Source organism: Hippoglossus hippoglossus, chromosome 1 (assembly GCF_009819705.1).
Source record: "Hippoglossus hippoglossus isolate fHipHip1 chromosome 1, fHipHip1.pri, whole genome shotgun sequence".
NCBI lineage: Eukaryota > Metazoa > Chordata > Actinopteri > Pleuronectiformes > Pleuronectidae > Hippoglossus > Hippoglossus hippoglossus.
Genome location: NC_047151.1, coordinates 28,405,993 through 28,426,541, shown reverse-complemented (window position 1 = coordinate 28,426,541; position 20,549 = coordinate 28,405,993). Strand labels below are relative to the sequence as shown.

At 45.0% G+C, this 20,549-nt stretch overlaps 2 protein-coding genes across 2 annotated transcripts; both read right to left on the bottom strand.

The window, feature by feature from the left end:
* Positions 1 to 202: 202 nt before the first annotated feature.
* Positions 203 to 3,896, bottom strand: c1h6orf120 (chromosome 1 C6orf120 homolog). The gene is made up of 2 exons (XM_034590420.1): positions 3,757 to 3,896; positions 203 to 1,356 (listed from the first exon to the last, which is right to left on the bottom strand). Exon 2 carries the CDS (start codon positions 1,306 to 1,308, stop codon positions 763 to 765), a length of 546 nt encoding a protein of 181 aa, XP_034446311.1. The 5' UTR covers positions 1,309 to 1,356; positions 3,757 to 3,896; the 3' UTR covers positions 203 to 762.
* A 1,874-nt stretch (positions 3,897 to 5,770) lies between these two features.
* On the bottom strand, positions 5,771 to 20,226 carry npepps (aminopeptidase puromycin sensitive). Its single transcript, XM_034589046.1, has 22 exons — positions 19,857 to 20,226; positions 17,536 to 17,620; positions 17,269 to 17,346; positions 16,581 to 16,702; positions 14,604 to 14,711; positions 13,101 to 13,301; positions 12,863 to 12,993; positions 12,262 to 12,376; positions 11,642 to 11,806; positions 11,355 to 11,459; positions 11,204 to 11,264; positions 11,016 to 11,125; positions 10,822 to 10,885; positions 10,575 to 10,714; positions 9,448 to 9,582; positions 9,098 to 9,317; positions 8,729 to 8,871; positions 8,001 to 8,057; positions 7,678 to 7,785; positions 7,050 to 7,205; positions 6,659 to 6,706; positions 5,771 to 6,088 (listed from the first exon to the last, which is right to left on the bottom strand). Exons 1-22 carry the CDS (start codon positions 19,977 to 19,979, stop codon positions 5,942 to 5,944), a joined length of 2,622 nt encoding a protein of 873 aa, XP_034444937.1. The 5' UTR covers positions 19,980 to 20,226; the 3' UTR covers positions 5,771 to 5,941.
* Between the last annotated feature and the right edge of the window lie 323 nt (positions 20,227 to 20,549).

Sequence of the window (20,549 nt, the reverse complement as noted above, 5' to 3'; positions counted from 1 at the left end):
TTACATACGAACATATGAGCGTTTTATGAACTTAAAAAAACCCAAACAACGCAAACCATCCCCCAAGACTCCAGTCATACACCCCCCCCCCCTTGTCCTTTTGGTTGAACTGCAGTTCAATCACAAAAAACTGCAGCGAACTTAAAGTTAAATATGAACTTAACTCACTTCACTCTCGAGTTGAGTGAGAACACTCTGCTCACGTTCAATCACTGAACATCAAACATACAGACGTTTTCTGATTGGTCGAGCTTCACTGGTGAATTCAACCAAGTGATCCAGCTTCTAATTGAAAAACTGACCATCTCCAGGTAGGAGGTTATGTTTCCACCCCGGGCTGTCAGTGAAGGGACGTGTGTGGATCCAGGACTTTTTTTTCTCGCTTCTTAAACTGAGAGAAGACGTTTCTTAACATTTTCATACTTTCCCCGAAGAATAATTCATGAATCAGGCACAATTACAGGACTGATATCTGTGAGAGTGTGATTTGGTGCAGCTTGATTGGATTTTAGAGACAGTTGGGTCTTGGTGGATGTTTGAGCTCCACTGACTGACATTCTCATTTCCCTCTCTTTTGATCAAGTGTGTTTTTTTTTGCCTACAAGCAAAGGTTAAAATGCCTGAATTCTAACTGAGGTTTTGTGGGACATTTTCTCATCCTTACAGAATGAAAGGAAAAATAAATCTTTAATTTATCAAGGCCGAGTGAACCAAGAACCGAGTCTCTTCCCCCTGTCACAGCAGCAAGGAATCTCCCCGTTTTCAAAACAAAATCTCAAGTATAATCTTCAAAAGTCCAATCAGAATTGTCCAAACGATCGAGGCCTCTTTCTCATCTGCAGCCTGAGGGGATTGCTTTTGCTCGTGTCCGTCCTCTGACGTGTACAAGCCTGCGTCAAATGGATTCTGGGGCACCGTCTGATCGTAGAACACCCGCATTTCAAACTCGCTCTCCTGGTGAGACGAGTGGCCGTAAATGCCGATTCCCACGGGCCTCACAAAGTCCCCGGGCACCACCACCACGTCCTGGCCGCAGGTGGCTGACTGCAGCTTGTAGGTGTCGAAGCTCGGCTGCAGGGTTTTATCCGACACGTAGAGGTCTGCGTCCCCCTTGAGGCTCTGCATGTGCAGGATGATTCTGCCATCGTGGTTGAGGCGTAGGTAGCTGTAGTTTCCTGCCCCAATGTGGCCCTGAACCACGTGGAGGAGAACCCACTCTTCAGGGACACCGTCGTCCTCCGAGGTCAGGAAGCTCCTGGTCTGCGACACCAGGAGGGCGACGACCAGGGCGCTGCAACTCAGCATCATGATGAAGGCATCGGTCAGTCAGAACCCGCCTGGACGACGCCAGACAGCCTAATGAAGCACAGATGAAAACCACAAACACAAAGGGAAGCTGAAAACTGTTCTGCATTCAGCGTGAAAAACAGTAACAACTAATTCTGCACCAGTTTTGACTGAGGAATCATTTATATCTGGACTTGCACCTGTATATAAAAAGGAGCTATGACCAGTCAAAGTCCCCCCCAAAAAGTTATAACTTTACCAAATCCTTAATAATTAGAATCAGAGATACATGGCATTTAACTTCCATGTGTTTCTGATGTGACATAAACAGATCTGACTGTGAAACAAAAGTCTGATGATTTGACAGAGAATAATAAATCAAACAAACTAACTGTAACTACATCTGCTGCCATTGTACTCATCCTGCGGACGATCATTACTTTCATAAGTAATTACTTTCATAATCTCAACGGGACCTTTTCTGGTTAAATAAGACAAAAAGAAAAAGAGTACTGAAAATAAAGAGCTTTGTCTTTGTATATTTATTAAGAAGAAGCTTTTGCAGAGGATCGACCCAGAGCTCTGCACAGCTCAATGTCAGAGAGTCCGTAAGAAATGATCGTTACAGACTAATGAGAGAAATGATGAAGCAGGTGGTTTCACTACACGTCAAAGGGAGGGAAGGAACTCCCAGTTGAATGTGGAGCGTGTTAGTTGTATGTGGAGCGTGTTAGTTGTATGTGGAGCGTGTTAGTTGTATGTACAGCGTGTTAGTTGTATGTGGAGCGTGTTAGTTGTATGTTGAGTGTGTTAGTTGTATGTACAGCGTGTTAGTTGTATGTTGAGTGTGTTAGTTGTATGTACAGCGTGTTAGTTGTATGTGGAGTGTTAGTTGTATGTTGAGTGTGTTAGTTGTATGTACAGCGTGTTAGTTGTATGTTGAGTGTGTTAGTTGTATGTTGAGTGTGTTAGTTGTATGTACAGCGTGTTAGTTGTATGTGGAGTGTGTTAGTTGTATGTACAGCGTGTTAGTTGTATGTTGAGTGTGTTAGTTGTATGTTGAGTGTGTTAGTTGTATGTGGAGTGTGTTAGTTGTATGTTGAGTGTGTTAGTTGTATGTACAGCGTGTTAGTTGTATGTGGAGCGTGTTAGTTGTATGTTGAGTGTGTTAGTTGTATGTGGAGTGTGTTAGTTGTATGTTGAGTGTGTTAGTTGTATGTACAGCGTGTTAGTTGTATGTTGAGTGTGTTAGTTGTATGTTGAGTGTGTTAGTTGTATGTGGAGTGTGTTAGTTGTATGTTGAGTGTGTTAGTTGTATGTTGAGTGTGTTAGTTGTATGTACAGCGTGTTAGTTGTATGTTGAGTGTGTTAGTTGTATGTTGAGTGTGTTAGTTGTATGTGGAGTGTGTTAGTTGTATGTTGAGTGTGTTAGTTGTATGTACAGCGTGTTAGTTGTATGTTGAGTGTGTTAGTTGTATGTACAGCGTGTTAGTTGTATGTTGAGTGTGTTAGTTGTATGTTGAGTGTGTTAGTTGTATGTGGAGTGTGTTAGTTGTATGTTGAGTGTGTTAGTTGTATGTACAGCGTGTTAGTTGTATGTACAGCGTGTTAGTTGTATGTACAGCGTGTTAGTTGTATGTGGAGCGTGTTAGTTGTATGTGGAGCGTGTTAGTTGTATGTTGAGTGTGTTAGTTGTATGTACAGCGTGTTAGTTGTATGTACAGCGTGTTAGTTGTATGTACAGCGTGTTAGTTGTATGTACAGCGTGTTAGTTGTATGTGGAGCGTGTTAGTTGTATGTACAGCGTGTTAGTTGTATGTGGAGTGTTGACATGTCTCATTATAATTTCCCAGTGGGGATTATTTAAATCCCGTCTCAGTTCTCTGTGGCAGAACGAGCTCCCAGCAGAATGACTGGTTCTTCTCCGTTGACCCGCATGAAGCAGCGGAGCTGAACCCACACACTCCGCAGGTGAATTCGACCTTTGACCCGAACGAACCACAAGTTAACGTCGGTTTAAACACGTGAAAACTCCTGAATGAAAACCGGCGTGAAGGTTCGAGACCGGCACCGTGAAACACACAGCGAACTTTAAACCGCCAGTTTATTTTTAGCAACATCTGAAACCATCTGTGTCGCTGAGCTGTGTGCAGTTGGATGCTAGCAGCTAGCCGCTAGCCGCTAGCAGTCCGCGCCGGGCAGTGACACACGACCACTTCAGAAACACGATATTAGATCATGTTTTAATATTTGTCTCGAATCCCTCAGCGTCAGAGTAGAAACGAAGCTAATGTTAGCCTGAGCTAGGAGCTAACTAGCTTCTTGGCACTCACGCAGCTAACGCCGCTACTAGCCTGCTCAGTTTGAGTTCTCTTCATAACAGCGGGATAAATGAAACTTGATTATCACCGAGTCGAGTCTTTATTCAACGTGTTTAACGGACTAATCGCTCTCGTGTTGTTTTCTTACCGGCATCTTGATCCAAAGCGAACCGCGAGCTGCAGAAACTAGCTAACCTCTTCTTCTCAGGCCTTATCTGTGACCGCCTCAGCGCCACCCTGCTCACTGCTGCCCCGCCACCGGCCACACCTGGTAACTACACCGAGCACGGCTTCTTGTGTTTGAGCTGAAATTTAAAAAAAAGTCGATTCAATGAAAAGAAGTTTCATTAAATTTATCCAGACTTGATTTTATCCATTTTTTTAAATTCAAGGTTGAAATCACAGCCCGGTGGGATTTGATTAGTTATTTGATGATATGCAAGAGGCTGAGACGTGATGATTGACAGCTGAGACTCACTCCTGATGGTCACTGCACAGACTCCAGATGTGGAGTTGATCTCTGGCCTGTTTTTTTTATTTCAGCTGCTACTTTAACAGATTCTGTCACCTCACCTGTTAATACACCATCGATTACAAATCCGTTTTCACACGTGCGCACTCAAGAAAAAACCATCAACATGTACTATTTTCACATCATTTGTTTTTATAATCCTTTTTCACTTTAATGAACACCAACTTTAATTTTAAACAAAAAGAAACGAAAAGAAACAAAAAGAAAAGAGACGGAAAGAAAAAGAAAAAACGACAACAACAAATGTTCCAGGGGGAAAAGAGTCTCGACAACAGGTTGGATGACTTTGTGGGGATGTTTCTCAAAAACCACATCAAATTGTAAATTCTATATAGATATACTCGCTCAACAAGTCTGCATATTCTGTCACATTAGACGTTATGTGGAAGTCACCTTTTAAAATCACAACACGTTTACTGCAAACCAGTCGACCAGTTTAAGGCTTCCATGTTCGACGGCGCAGTAAAAGTCGATCAGTCACGTCCACATATTCCGGCGCGGGCCTCGCCGGACGCTCGACTGCACGAGGCGGCGTTTAACCTGATGTTACTTCAGAAATGAAAAGGCCCCAAAAAGTAGTGCTGTGTGTTCTTTAGTTGGTTTTTTTTTTTTTTATCCTTTCCTCAGAATATATACGATCGTCTCAACATTTAAATAAATCACTGCATCTGATGTCTTATAAAAACACGTGCTGACATCTTCATCTCATTGAGGGTGGCAGATCAAGAAACAGGGGTTTAAATATACTTGTTGACGATTCGAACAATATCAACTTCGACTGAGTAGAGCTCCAGGGGCTTTGAGAGTGTGTGTGTGTGTGTGTGTGTGTGTGTGTGTGTGTGTGTGTGTGTGTGTGTGTGTGTGTGTGTGTGTGTGTGTGTGTGTTAGAGTGAGTGTGTGTTTGTGAGTGTGTCAGGTAATCATGAACTTTTCGGTTTAATTCTTTTAAAGGAACATTGTCCACAAAAAAAAAAAAAAGAACTTGCATTATACAGTTTACAATGTAGTACCATGCTAGCGCTGCTCGTCTCGTCCTAGTCATTTATTAGCAATGGAGAATCAGTGCGGTTGGAAACTACAACACACGACTGTTATTATCCCCATTCTGTCCAGGTGCTTTCCTGCCTTCACCCAATCACAGCCCCCGAATGAGAGGGGGGGGGGGGGGGGGGGGGGGGGGGGGGGGGTACTATCGGAGCGGGCGGGAAAGGGAAAGATTATTTGTTTGTGGAGAAAACAAAGTAAACAAATCAGCAAAAAAACAAAAACAAATCACACTTGTTGCGTTCCAATGAGGAGGAGGGGGGTGAGGGGGGTTAGGGGGGTTCACAGTTTTCTCAGCTACGATGCAGAGGAGGAGGAGGAGGAGGAGGAGGAGGAGGAGGGAGTGCATACGGGGCAGGTGATGCAGGCAGCGTTAGCAGGGTTAACGATCATTTCGAGGCTGGAGCCGTTCCTGTGACTTCACTCAGCTGCGGGTTACGGACGCGACTCGCTGGCGGCTCATCTGCCCGTGGACAGAATGGGGGTAAAACTACATTCCTGGTCTGGTTAAAATGGATTTTGCTTTGTTGACGTAAAAAGAGTCTCTTTGTGTTTCCAACACTGTTAAATTCTTGGCTTTGTCTTGTTGATTTCATAGAGTTTCTTTAGAGAAATGAAGCCTGCTGTAAGAACGCTCTGCTCTCCCGCTCTGCTCTGTGGTGACGGGGGTGGGGCCGAGGCAGCTATGATGCTGGGAAGTCCGCGCTGGAGGGAGGGGAGAGGGGGCTAGAGGAGGTGGCGACGGAGAGGCGGAGGCTCAGACGGGGGGCGCTTTGCGCTGCAGTAGATACTGTTGGATGTCGTCTGCGTCGCGCTTCAGCCAGGCGGCGTTGAGGAGGATGTTCTCGCAGCACTGCTGCACTGTACGCTCAGCCGCCGGCGCCGGGTGACTCTCAAAGAAACTCTGCAGGGACACAAAGAAACAGGCGTTTGTGGAAGGAAGAAAAAAAACACAGACAGAGTTGTAGACGTAAGAATCTAACCACAAAACGTATTTAGCTGTTCGGGAGTTTTTGATTGATCTTCCTCACCAGATATTCCATCTTCTGTCTGATAATTCCAGAAATCTCTGTATGTGTCACATTAACTCCAGAACTGTTCATCTGATCACACTTGTCATGTGTATTGTTGACTTGCTGTGATTTGGACACGTGATATGTGAAACTTTGACGATCCAGCTCTGTAGCAGCGACTGGGTCTCATCAGTGACGATGTTGATCAGCTTCACTGAACTTAAACAGGTGAACAGCTCAACCTGCAGTTATTCTGCCCTCTAGTGGTAAAAAGAGGGCAGTTTTTGTTCTCAACATTAATTCATTTTCAACTTCGTTTCCAAATAAACTACATCTTTGAAACGTATTTGCTTCTCTAAAGAAAGCAGGGAGTCGTACAGTAGTGGCCGAGCAGAAAATGACATCGCAACAACCAAAGCGTCAAGAAATGAACCCGGAGGAGTTCTGTAAAGTGCCCTCACCTTCACTTCAGCAGCCATCTTGTCGATAGCGAAGCCGTCGACCGTGAGCTGCAAAGACAAGCAAACAAGAAACGTGTGTGTGCTGAACAGAAAGAGAAACAAAACAAGAAACGACATCTGTACTTTTGAATGAAAGTGGGTTCGTAAATGTTCCTGAAGAGAAAGTACAGACGACTGAAAGCTTTTGATTCTGCAATGAAAACTAAAACTAGCACAGATAATGAAAGTCCACCAGACCTGAGGTGAAAAGTAGACCAGGACTTAAGTAAAGCTGGGCTCGGACTACAAGACTTCTAAAGAATTTCAACCCTGACCATCGGAGGAGAAATCTGAGACGTCTGTTTATTTTAAGTCATGATAAAGTGTAAATCAGATGCAGCAGCAGTTTTACCTTGATGAGTCGTGATATGAGGAAGCCGCCCTGGTAGCGATTGTAAAGTTCCTCCCAGTTGTCCTTGACAAACTTCCAGGCAGCTTTCCGGCCTTGTTTACTGCTTCCTGCGACGCCACCGATCACTGACACTGTGTCCTGGGGACGAACCTCTTCCTGGTGGAGAGAAAAGCCAGAAGAAGAAGTTTCACACCCGACAGTCAGAGGGCGATCTGGGCCGACTGAGGCGGCGACTACGGGTTAGTTTTGAAATGCATCACTGTTGCTGTGGTTACGCTTGCCTCACTTCGTCAGGTAAACCTGTGGTTAAACAGTTGATAATTTAACTTTAACTTCTTAATCTTACACAAAGAATAGAACTGACAGTAAAATCTGCACAAAATAGTATTTAAATAGGAAATGTTCATATTTTCATAAAGTCAGTCACTACATTTGTTCTTATATTGAATGATACAGATCATTACACAATAATCTGTAAACCACGGATATAGGAGAGGAACATAACCACTTAAACACTACAGAGAACAGAAGGGTTTTATCTCCCTCGCGATTATAAAACACACTTTACAATAAATGACCTTTGACCCAGAGAAACAAAACCAAACAGTCAGAGTGAGGTCACATGTACCGAGAGGGCGAAGCTGAGGACTTTCTGAATGAGGTCGGGGGCTGAGATGGCGCCCAGCACTCGCTCGATGCGATTCTTCTCCTCCTGCATGTCGGCCTGTTTGTGGAGCTGCGGGCCGAGAGACACAGAGAAAGAATGGACGCACGAAAGAGAGAGAACGAGAGAAGTTTCAACAGAATCGAGCACAAACATCCGATTTAAAATCTAATCAAGGATGATGTCTCTGGGGACGACCTCGCTAAAGCGCCATCACTCGGATGAATGTCACTGGTTTGTGTAAAGATCTTTAGGACACAGTTGAAACTCATTTGTTTCTAATTTACCTTCAGCATCGTGTCCAACGTGGCACTGTCTCCGTGCTTCAGCACTGTGAGGTACACCTGAAGAAGACACAACGTCCAGTCAGACCACTTTCAAACATGAATCCAACTGAGTCAGTGTGGTTTGTGTTGTTCGACTGAATCACCCGACACTGTCAGACGTGTTCATGGCGTGTTCATGGCGTGTTCATGGCGTGTTCATGGCGTGTTCAGACGACACGGCACACCAGGTGGTTGGACCGCTGAGCAGTTCACTGCAACACTTGTTTTGTTATCAGGAGTTTAATCACTTTAAAACACATGTCGACTCATAACAGATCAACAGTATAAAGTCATCGGGTCCAGAGTCCAAACAAAGTCGCGTGTGGGCCACAGGCGTCGGCGGCTTTCATGAAAAACGCTGCTCATACACCCATTTGTGTTGGAGAACTCCGTAATGGTTCTGTTGCGCGCGCTGCGTACAGTGGAAGATAATGTTGATTGGAGTTAACAGGAGCCAAGAGAACTGAACAGCGCAGATCCCTCGTTAACTGTCAGAATTTATGGTCAAGGGAAGTTCAAACTTTCATGAGTGAACAGCCCTGAGTGTGCGATGAGTTGTGTACAGCTTCAACCTAAAGATTCAACCTGGAACATGGATTTTTCATTTCAATCTGCAGGAAATTCTCCGGTGAAAGTGTGGTGGAGTGTGAACGGTACGAAAAGAGACGCAGGCGTGTTTGTCTACTCACTGGGCTCCTGAGGTCTGCAGGCAGGACCGGTTTTCCCTCCACGTGGTCCTTGAATCTCCGTCTGGCCTCCTCCAGTGTGGGTTTGTGTCCCGCCTTTCCCAGCTTCCCCAGAACCAGACCTCTCAACAGGGCACCCAGGTGACCTGCGGGGTGAAAATGTCCCACCCTGGTTATTCTACTCCTCTTCCTCATGCACAGTGATTTTTTTTAGAGACAAATATAGACTGAAATAACCTAAAGAATATATTTCTGTGGTAGATGTCTAAGTAGAGGGGCGTAGTTTAAAAAAACCCAAATGAAAATACAATAAGTTTAAATCCTTCGAGGTAAATGTTAAGTCGTGGTTCTTGTCCAGCTCGTCCGCCTCACCTTCTCCTGGCTTGCTGTCCCAGCCGAGCTCGAGGCCGATGGGGGTGAACAGGTCCCGGATAAACTCCTGGATCTCCTCGTGGAAGTCGGTGTGTGACAGCAGCGAGGACAGAACGCCCAGGTTGCAGCTGAGGTCGCTCCACACCGTGTAGTTTGGCTCGTTGACGAAAGCTTCCATCAGCGTCAGCACCTGGACTGTGCTGATCATCCCGGCACGAGACTGGAAGCACACAAAGAAAACAAACGGCATCTTTCAACGCTCTACAAACTTCCGACAGAATGAAAACAGCATGTGGAAAAGGCCTCCACGCTCAGTTGCGTCTCCACAGCGAGGTGCAGGAAGCTCTCACCAGGGAGAAGAGGTCGTTCTGCAGGCCGAGTCGGTCCACGGGCTGCAGGCTGAGGTCTCTGATGCCCGGCAGCAGACTCTCCAGCATGGACGAGCTGTACTGAATGCGATAGAAGCCCACGGTGCCGGGATTGATCTATAAACAGCAGCAGGGACACAACTGGGTCACACTGTGGGAAAATCTTACTTTCACCATTTGAACCTCTTAGACTGACAGACTGCTTTTATCCAGAATGGGCTGAACCTGCATCGCACTGATGCTAATGCTCGGGGGGGTTTAGTCGACAATAAGCCCGACGCAGTGAGTGAATTTTCCACAAACACTGGTAATTCTGACTTTTAATAGAACAAACATTAACAGACAGAGAACCTCAGTTAATCCCACATCACTTTTTCACGTTCTTGACACATTTGTCGAAGCCGGAACAAGAACCAGAGCAGAGCTCGACTGATTTATCAGCAGTGCAACAAAAATCAGTCGATATGAACCTTTCACAGAAATATCAGTATTTGTTCCCTGATATAAAAACTTACTTTATAATGTAAATTTATCTTTACAGTTTACATCAGTGTTTACTTTCTTAATTATTTCTCTTTACATTTGGCTGTATTTGTGTTCTCTTTTCATATATTTGAGTTATTTATAAGATAGTTTATAGTTAACGTGAGTCTTCTATGACTCGGACTGATTCATTCCCCTCAATCGGCCACTCTCACATTCCCACTGCAGTGAAACAAGCGTCTCCTGTTAGGCGATAACAAACACCCGTCTTCCATTCAGAGTCAGGGTTAAAATTTACCAACGAACAGTAACTGCCTGAGGTTAAAGTTTGACATGTATGTATGTGCACAACCTTTTACACACATCTGGTCATAGCTGATGTCGAATTAACAGCCAGACTGAAGAAATCATAAAAACAACAACTGAGAGTTCAGTGTGTAGAATCTGTTATTACATATGGTTGTGACCCAAACCCACTTCAAGTCTCGTACAGGACGTACGCATGTCAGACACAACTCTTTAGTCCCTAAATTACAATGTGAAACCAGAACTAATGAAACTATGGAACAAACATGAAGCTTCAGACTCTCTCATCATCCTCAGTAAACTGAAATGTTACAACTCACCTTGAGCCACTGGTCTGGAGCGACGCCGCTCACAGTGACAGTCGTCTCGGGTCTGTCCAGCAGAACCTTGAGCTTGGTGCATTTCGGGTCCTCGCTGGTGCAGATACTAATGGGGACCATCCAGCTGGGGCAATCCTCACCTGTCCCACAGACGAGCAACAGCCATGAGTCTTAACTTCAAGTAAACACAACGCTAAACTCCCCGGCTCTGAGGATTCATACGAGTGTTTTTGTTGAACACGCTCACCGGTATGTGGTCCACTGGCACAGAACTTCTTCTGAGACAACTTGAGGATGCGGTCGTCGCCTTGCTGTTAATGACATCATGGTCAGTGTGTCAGTGAGAATCAAGAACCAGGGCACAAAATAAGAAAAGAATATTTATCATTTCTTATCATTTATTTATCATGGATTAAACAGCTTTGGTCCAGTGAAGCTCACCTGTTCCTGTTCCACTTCAATAATAGGGAAGCCCATCTGCTTGGTCCACGAGCTCATCACTGCAGCGATGGGTTTCCCACTGGCCTGTTCCAGACAGTCCCATAGGTCCTCTGTGGGAGACAGCCGGAGGTTAGAGGGGAAACAAGAATCAATCACGCTTCATCTCAACGTTTCCTCCACGCTCTTACCTGTCGATGCATTTTTATGTTGGAACTTCAAAAGATAAGCGTTCATTCCTTTTCTAAAATCCTACAGAGAAGGAATCAGATGAGAACGTTACAGAACAAAATAAAAAGAAACAATAAAAGGTTGAGACATCATTAGGGTCAAACGACCAACCTCATCTCCAGTATAGTTGTGCAACATGCGGATCACAGACGCTCCTTTGCTGTAGGAGATGGCGTCAAATATTTCATCTACCTCCGACGGATGGCCCACGTTCACCTGGAGCACGAAAAGTCAGAAATCAGGAGTTCAAGCAGCTGAAATATATCGAATTATGTACCCGAGCTGATCTGCACTTCAAATAATCCGTATTCAGTGACACTACAATCTGCTTTTATGAATAGAAAATGTAAAAATGAGGCTGTGGAGTGATCATCGACACATGACTCAGCAGTTTTCACCTCGATGGGATGGCTGCTGTCCAGTGCGTCCAGATCCAGAGCGCGAGTGTAATCAGCTGAGACGAACTGGGTCCAGATGTCGTATTCTGGGAAGCAGTGGTCCACACACAGATACTCGATCCAGGACGCAAATCCTTCATTTAACCACAGATGGGTCCACCATTCCTGCACACACACAAACAAACACACAAACGAACACACACACGAACACACACACAGCTTGATGAGATATATTTGCAGATTTCCCATTTGCTTCACCAGCTTGTTCTGCTCTTACTGGGCCTTCGTCAAGGACACAGCCCTTTGACCTGGGACACGACTAACGTGCAGCAGCTTGGACACCAGATCTTCCTTAAACAAAGATATCAGCACTAAATATAATTAGTATAAGGTTCTTACTTTCCTACATCCAGAGCTGCTGATTTACGTTTTTCGTGTGCTTTGTCATTTTTTTAACAAACTTTAGAATCTTTCACTTGAAGCCACAGTTTTTTTTTTATTCATTACCCAGGTGAGTTCTGTTCCTATGATTATCAACATTTTCAAAACTTTCTGTGTGTGTGTGTGTGTGTGTGTGTGTGTGTGTCTGAGGTTATTTTCAGTTTCAAAAGGTTGGTTACCATGGTGACCAAGTTGCCGAACCACTGGTGGGCGAGTTCGTGTCCGACCACCAGCGCCACCCACTGCCTGGAGGACGAGCAGGAGTTCTTCGGGTCGATAAGCAGCGCCGTCTCCCTGGAAATCCAAAGCAACGGAAATGTTTCAGCGCTTCCTACAGAATTAATGAAATCTATGGTGGTAGAGGGGTGCACATGCACGAAGATCACGCACAACAGAATCCGAGGTGAACATATGAAAAAGGGAAAGATGAGGTCCGACTGCCGCCGTGGACGGGAAAAACATTACGGACAACAGCGTGCCAGTGAGAGTGAGCACGCTGCTCTTGTGTTGTTTTGAGAAGTGAAAGAAAATTTGATTTAATTATTAAACTGTGGCAGGACAAAATCGAATATGGCGGACCACCACAGTCTGGATAATAATTAGGAAACTGTGCGTTTACTTTATTATCAATATGCTTTATTATATGGTTGTAAAAACTAAAAAAACACCATTTTACTTTTCCAAAACCTGCGACCAGGGCAAATAAGTGGTTTGCAAATGATAATATTGAAACAAACGGGACGATTTAAAATCAGTAGTTCGAAAGGAACTTAAGTTTACCTGTAGGTAACAAGGCCCCAGTTTTCCATGGCACCAGCAGCAAAATCAGCAATAGCTATGAGATCAATTTTAGGCAATGGATAAGGAACATTGAAGTAGTCTTTGTAGAAAGGTAAGGTCTTAGTCGCAACCTGCAAGAGGAAAATAAAGAAATGACTACAAGGTCTACACAGCAACACTGATGGAGAACAGATGAAAGTGTTTGCAGCCTCTGCGGCTTCCTCCCTGACGCACTCACCTCCATCGCAAATATCCCTTGTTCTGCCTTCCCCAGGGGTGTGTAGACGCGTACCGTTATACCGTCTGATGATTGGCTCTCCACGAAGTCGTATTCGCCGATGACAAAAGCTACAAGGTACGTGGACATGATGGGTGTGGTGGCAAACTTCACTTCCACCAGGTTTTCGTCCTCTGGATGTGGCTTTCGATCAATGACATTCTGGAGAGGATAAAGAGGAAGGAGCCGTGGGAAATAGACGGGGCTGAGCGGCACCGTTGATGCTACGTCACTTAACAGCATCTCTGTGAGCTAACAGAACAGAGCTAAACTGATTTGAAGGAATATCAGTCCCAGAACTACTTACACTTCACCGTAACTGAAGATTAAGTCAAGAAGTTGAGAAGAAAACCACCCAGGAAACACCAGCTTATCTCTCAAGTTACAGACGGAGACAGTATCTGCAGTCGTTATCACAGAAAGGCAGTGAACTGAGATCGATGCCGACCTAGTGTCGGTAGTCGATCAGTTCCACATTGGTGTTAAATGAAGTGTTATTACAGCACGTTGATATAAAGAAAATAGTGGCAGAATTAGCTTTAAATTAACGTTATTAAAACCCAACTAAACATCTTTAACACGTGGTGCATAATATTTTGTATTTAAGACTTTTTAAGGCCTAAAGATCAGATTACTGAAATTTGGTGAAGTGAAGACTGAAAACTACGGCTGTGACGGTATCGATTCTTTCTCACAGACGTAAAATGTATTTATATAAAGGAATCATTTTAAGGTGAGTTACTAAATTCAACATGAACACTCTTAACATCACAGGTTTGACCGACTACATCTAATAACATATGATGCATTATTATTAATTAAACTCTCCAGCGTTATCTGAGAATAATAGAAAGCTCCACAATGAACAAATATTAATCCCTGAATTCAAACCCATCCCAGGGACAAAGCCCCAGCGTTTAGATAACGAAAGAAAAACCTGCTGATAGTGATGTTGGCTGTTGCTCCTGTGTGACTCGGGGAGGAGGAACCTAAACGCAGCACAACAGGCCAATTCATTTCCTCTCCAACGTGCTCAGCGGCTACGTGAAGAGAGAACAGTTTGAAACCACCAGACTTTGAAAAGGTCACTGTAACTCACTGAGGCAACAAACCTGAGCAGGCACGAGAACACAAAAAGGTCAAGAGCTGGACCATCATGAGTCCAAACACAGGCTTTAGTCGGGCGACACCATGGTTCAATTAATCGATTATCATTTCTATTTTTTTTTTTTAATATCATCTAGGTTTATTTACCCATAATAATGTTTGGTTATTTGCCTTTTTTCTTGTATGTAGATTTAGCACTGACAGGGTCAATCATCAGAGACCCACATTTAGCTTCTCTGCAGACACCCAGAGGAACTGAGTTACCCTGAGGGGGGGGGGGTGTTGTTAGAAATCATGGAAAGCAGGTGGTGTTTTCTGATGTAATTCAGTTCGTCAGGAGGGAGCAGTGTAACGTACCATATTTGACAAGGCTACTCGCTCCTTGGGAACTATCAGAGTGATGTCGAAGGTGGCTTTGATAGCTGGCTCGTCCCAGCAGGGGAAAGCTCTGCGAGCGTCCGTAGCCTAAAAGAGAGAGGGGGGGGAGAAGGGACAGAAAGTGAGACCCGGTGTTTGAATCCAGATGAGCACGGCCTGCGTTCAGAGGTGCTGAGATGGACTAACACCACACAATCAAACTTTGTGACAGCATGTCCCCTCTGGAACTTGTCCAGTCAGAACAAAATCAACAAAATCGAACAAAAAGAAAAACTCTCTTCCATCGTAACAGAGGTTTGTGCATTTGTGACGTTGAACACAACTTAGAGAGGAAATCTCTGCTACTGGCAATCGCTAAGGAGTCAATCTCCTTTTTGAAGCTCGTCTACCTGTGTTTAAAAACCCCGGGTATACCTGCTCATTTGGCTTCAAAAGAGGGAATACAGAGCCTGGACGAAAACATAACTCAACACTTATTGAAACTTAGTGGGGCTTTGAGCTCCTTGTTGTGATTCACAAGTGCTGCAACAATGGCAGCTGAGAAGGTCATTCTCTGCAGGTTGATGACATAAATACGTGTGTGGTACTTTAAAATACACTTGATGTTACGGTCTCGGCTTCTTGTCTGGAAAAGCAGCTTCGAACATCCTAAGTTGATGAGAACACGAGGCAGCAGCTTCCGCAGTTATAGAGAACGTCAGGATCCACTGAGTCACAGTCTTCCTCATATGGCAGAGCGTATATAAACAACGCCTCCGACACTCCCACCAAACGAGCAAAGCGTAACGTGAAGACACAGTTTCTATGTGGTTGTTGTTTTGTCACAGTCAGAATTTATTAACAGTGTTGTCTCTGGACAGCAGCAGTTGTTTAATCCAGGGTTCCACCACCACTTGGAATGCTTGATGGGTGTGTTGAGTAAAAGATTATAATTGTGCGTGTGTGTTATCAGCACACTGCGTACACTGCGTTTGTCAACACTTGGATAAAGGTCAGGACACATTTTATGACAAATTAATCCAGTAATGTATCCTGCAGTCAAGAGAAGCCGTTATATATATATATATCATCTTATATATATATATATAAATATATTTATTTAAGTGAAAACGTTATTATCTTCTCTGGGTTTTTCTTTTTGAGGGACCTGAAGTCAGAGCTGGTTTCAGTGGCTAAAGACCAGAACCAGCTCATGAGCAAACTAAAACATCCAGCAACCAAAAGCTCAAATGTTCAGAATTATAAAACATTAACGGTTATTTCTTCAGGTAAGAAACTTGCACTCGACCTGTAACAATGCACTAATTTTAGTGAGGGTCTGAACCAAGATCCGGCAAAATACTGGCACCGGTTCCAACACAGCTGGTTCCGACCAGATCGAATCACAACGCAGATTTTGGGGCCTCATTTCGGTGCCTGAGCTCTGGACTGAAATAGTTCTCCTTCTTAGCGGCAACATAAACATCCCCACACGAGACTAGTTAACAATTAACAACAACTTAACTCGCATGGCAACAAACTCTCTCCACGGCTCTGGCACAAAACAACAGCCAGTTAGCTAGTAGCTCAAATCGACATGACAGCAAAATGCCTGAAGCTAAACCGTGTGGCTGTATTTCACCTGAAAGGATTCCGATACCTGGACATGAAGCTAATGATTGAAAACAATTCTGTGTAAAGCCAATCTGCCGAACCCTTTAATCCGTGCATGTACACAACAGATTTATATCCTGCACTGGTTCAGCTTCCAATGAAGCACCCAGCGACAGTCAGTATCCAGAAACACGTGCACACACACAGAGCAGCAGTTTCAAAACATGCGTATAAATAGAAGGAAATATGACATAAATCTATATTAAGTACGAATACAAACAGGAGTCACACGACCAACACACCACATGTTGCAACACCAGCAAGTGAAGGGTCAAACATTTGAACCAAAGGAAAACAACTCACCTCAAACTGTGTGACAGCAGCGTAGCGGACGTCTCCAGCAGGGGTTGTATATTTACTTCTATAGAATCCTTTCATTTTGTCATTCAGCTCCCCAACGTAGTCGATCTTCAACATGCCGGAGCCTGAGAAGGGAAGGGGGGGGGGGGGGGGGGGGGGGGGCACAGAGAGTTGTACTGTTTGTTCAGCCACGACCGTTAACGTTTAGGTGCTTTCAGATATACACTGAAGTCCAGACAATTTCCTGAACTTTTCCTGCATCCCCCCGAGTAAAATGTCAGGGAGAGGCCATGTGAGACTACAGCAGGAAAATGTGCTCAGGTTGAAGAAGAGGAGCCGTAAACGTAGAAGACGCAAGCGGAGTCGTCGAGGAGACTCCGGAGCTTCTGGTGATGAGGGCCGACGCCGGTGAGGACGAGCTGGAGACAACAACACTGATCTTTCCACATTTATACGTCATGTCCGGCCTCCTGCTGCTCCACAGGCTCCGCCCCTCGCCTGGATGTTCCCCACATGTTCCTGTTGGTGTGAACGAGTCGGACCCGACAACCTGCTGCTGCTGACAATTTCTAGAAAATGTCTAGACCCATATTTCCAGACATTTTTTGGAGTTCATGTCTGAAAAGCGACTTTATTCTTAAATAATAATGGTTGTTTATCGTCAGTGAAGCCAAGTGGGGTCTCTTCTTACCTTTCTGTAGAGCGCTAGGAAACGATAAGGTGACTTTTTCATCCTCGTTTTGATAGTTGAATCCTGTCGCGTTAATTTCTGAAAAGGAAAAACATGGAGAGGAAAGAAAAGACGGGCTGAGTGCCAGAGCTGTGGCTGTTTGCACTGGATAATCATTCATTAACAATTCTGCAAAATGGAGCACAGGTGGAACAAGAAACTTCATTTATGGGAATGTAAACGATAAAGGAAAACAGAGGGGGAAAGCTGACAGAGTCTGATTCTTACCTTCTCCTCCCTCAGGCACAAAGGAAGCTGTGATGATGTCGATGTCAGCACAGTTCATCACAATCTGATTTGTGGCTTGTGTAACCTGCAAACATAAAACAGCAGCATTTATCCTCTGAGCATCTCTGCTGTGCGACAGTTTCTAATGCCTGCACGTCTGGGAAAGAAAGTTTCAGTGAAAAGCTTCTTCCCATGTAAAGAAACCAGATTACAACTGGTGTTAATGCAGAAATGATGGTGGAACCAGACGGAGCCTGGTAACCAGACAGCAATGAATCTTCTTATTGAGAGCGTATCCTACAGAGGCCGACGAGCTGTTAAATAAAACAGCCATAACGACGTCACTGTGAAATGGCAGCAGGACGTATATAACCTTCATGTTGCGTCTATAGTCCAAAGGGATGAAGAGATCCCACGACATCACGTGATGGTGAACAATGTTCGGATCACCATGAGCTTGTTTCTGTGAAAGCTGCTTTCAGACATGCACTGAACTCCAGACAAGCTCCTGACATTATCCGGAGGAGTCCCTTGCTCTGGAGTCGCTCTGGAGTTAATCTCCTGCTGCGTTCTTCATATGTGACAGGAAACTCCAGACTCAAATGTGCCGACATTCTCAGGAGGTCATATCTGAAAACACCTATAGTGAAGCAGTTTATACTCAATTAGTGCAGGAAGCAAAGTTACACACTTGGGAAAACATAGAATGATGTGGTCTCACTTGATTACTCTGCTCATGTGTTGATGAGCGAGTGTCACAGGTGTCAGGACATCAGCTGACCGGTTACACACTAGACTTCTATTTATGACACACACACACACACACACACACACCAACACACACCAACACACACCGTGAGCTGATACCGTTGGTAGCTGATACTAATGTGCAAGTTTTATAGGAGCCACTATCAACATCCAGATCAGCTCCAAGTAATAAGGAAACGAACTGATTCACTAACCTGTGTGCATTCCTCCAACGGGCAGTTCAACTTTAACCAAAGCTGAGCGGAGGTGGTCAGTTTATTAGGTACAGCTAACTACAGGCCGTCAAGGAATATACTTTTATGAAAAGGTTATGGTCGGGGACAGATTCCACTGTTTTGGAGGCTGCAGTTTGTGGTGGGACCTCCATCCATCCATCCATCTATCCAGCCTGAGTTATAATGTTCAGTTTTTGTTGAAAATGATTTTAATGATGACAGGTGTTTCTATCATTTCCCATTTAAATAACAAGAACATCTCGCCCATTCGCCACAAACTACAGCCTCCAAAACTCCAGTGTAACATCATCATATGACAGGTCCACCTTACAGGTTATAATGTGCTTATTATTGAAACTGATTGTGATGTCACTGTGGGAGGTGTAACGTGCTAAACCGTGTTTGTTATTTAATTAGTCCTACGATAATTCACGAGGGTTATACTGCTCTGTCTTCGCTGAAACTGATTTAAAGCGGTGCTGTGTGAAGTGGACGGTGTTAAACTGAGGAGTGGGTTTTCAATGTTTACTCCACCTGAGGAACTGCACCCGTCCCAAGCTGCAGCCTCCAGAAGCACCAACAGCTTCTGAGGCTGGATATCAGGACATGCTGCTGTGATCCATCTGACACTCGAGGCCTGTGATCACTCATGTGGGTTGTAAAGTTGAGTGGTGCTGATGATCCCTCTGGAGGTTGTGTGTGTGTGTGTGTGTTGTGTTGCTGTTCTCAACACAAACTCTACACTATGAGCTCCATGTGGAGGGTTTGTGTAGCATTCGGCTGTTTCAAGTGAGGTGTTCCTAATAAAGTGACGTGCGAGTGTGTGAGGTAACCCTGGGTTGAACTGGGGGGGGGGGGGGCGGCATGGTGTTGCCATGATTTTGCAAACATTAGCAGTGGATGCTAGCAGCTAGCTAGCTCCAGTTAACCTCTATAATGAAGCAGCAGTTTATCCACACAGCCGGGTTGTGTGTTAATGGAGGTTGTGAGGCTGTTGCCGCACATTAAACACACAACCTGCTAACAGGCTAACGTGCACGGTGGGAGACAGCGGGCTAAGCTAACATGAGAAGGCAGGTCTGCCGGACTGCCGGACCGACTGACACCACTTAGCTTAGCGGCTAGTCACACACACAACCCGCCGCGGGTCGCTCCCGGTTCGCGGGTCTCCTTGGGGCGGCCGGAGCCCCCTCGGAGCCGGGAGGTCCGTTAGCTCCCCGCGGCTAACACTAGCTACCTCCGTCGAGCCCGGCAAATTAACCATCTCCAGGGAACGTGAGCCGGCCACGTTACATAAGCAGATCCCCGACATGGACACACACCGCCGGGCACACATACCTCCACCAGCGCCTCCAGCCGCCCCTCGAAAGTGAAGTCGATCAGGTCGGGCTTCAGGCATAAGCCGTAGTTGACGGGGTAGACGTCGGTCGGTAGCCGCACGAAGGGCCTCCTCTCGGGCATGGTTCCTGGATATCTGTCCGCTAACGAAGACGCTGCTGGGTGTGTGCGTGTGGTGGTCGTTGTGTCGGGGCCTCGGTGGAGATGCTCAGCAGCTAAAGTGGCTCCGCTCGATCCGTCTACAGCGACTCCTCTGCCCGCATAGACCGAGCAGATACTCCGCTTAACCTCCGTGCGCGCGCACACACACACACACACTCATACACACACGTGCGCACGCACGGAGCGTCATCACGTCATCACTGCGTACGTACCTGACGTGGTGCGCGCCATTAAAATCATTTACAATTTTCCTTTTACAACAAAATTACAAAAAGAAAGGGTTAGGTTTTATCTATATATACATATATTATATATTATATATACATAAATATTCTATACAGTATTTATAGTATATACATATAAACAAATATACTAGATATACCGAGACATAGATATAACCTTTATCTCACCCCCCCCTCTCCCTCTCTCTCTCTCCCTCTCTCTCTCTCTCTCTCTCTCTATATATATATATAGTATATTTATGTTATAAATATACTATCTATATATTACGTTTATACTATATACATATAT

What these genes read in the sequence shown, in the direction of transcription:
- c1h6orf120 (XM_034590420.1), bottom strand. Translation starts at nt 1,308, where the DNA reads ATGATGCTGAGTTGCAGCGCCCTGGTCGTCGCCCTCCTGGTGTCGCAG.
- npepps (XM_034589046.1), bottom strand. Translation starts at nt 19,979, where the DNA reads ATGCCCGAGAGGAGGCCCTTCGTGCGGCTACCGACCGACGTCTACCCC. An exon ending in GGCTGGAGGCGCTGGTGGAG is followed by an intron (nt 17,621 to 19,856) that starts GTATGTGTGCCC and finishes TTATGTTTGCAG; the next exon opens with GTTACACAAGCCACAAATCA. An exon ending in CGTTGGACACGATGCTGAAG is followed by an intron (nt 7,786 to 8,000) that starts GTAAATTAGAAA and finishes CTCGGCCCGCAG; the next exon opens with CTCCACAAACAGGCCGACAT.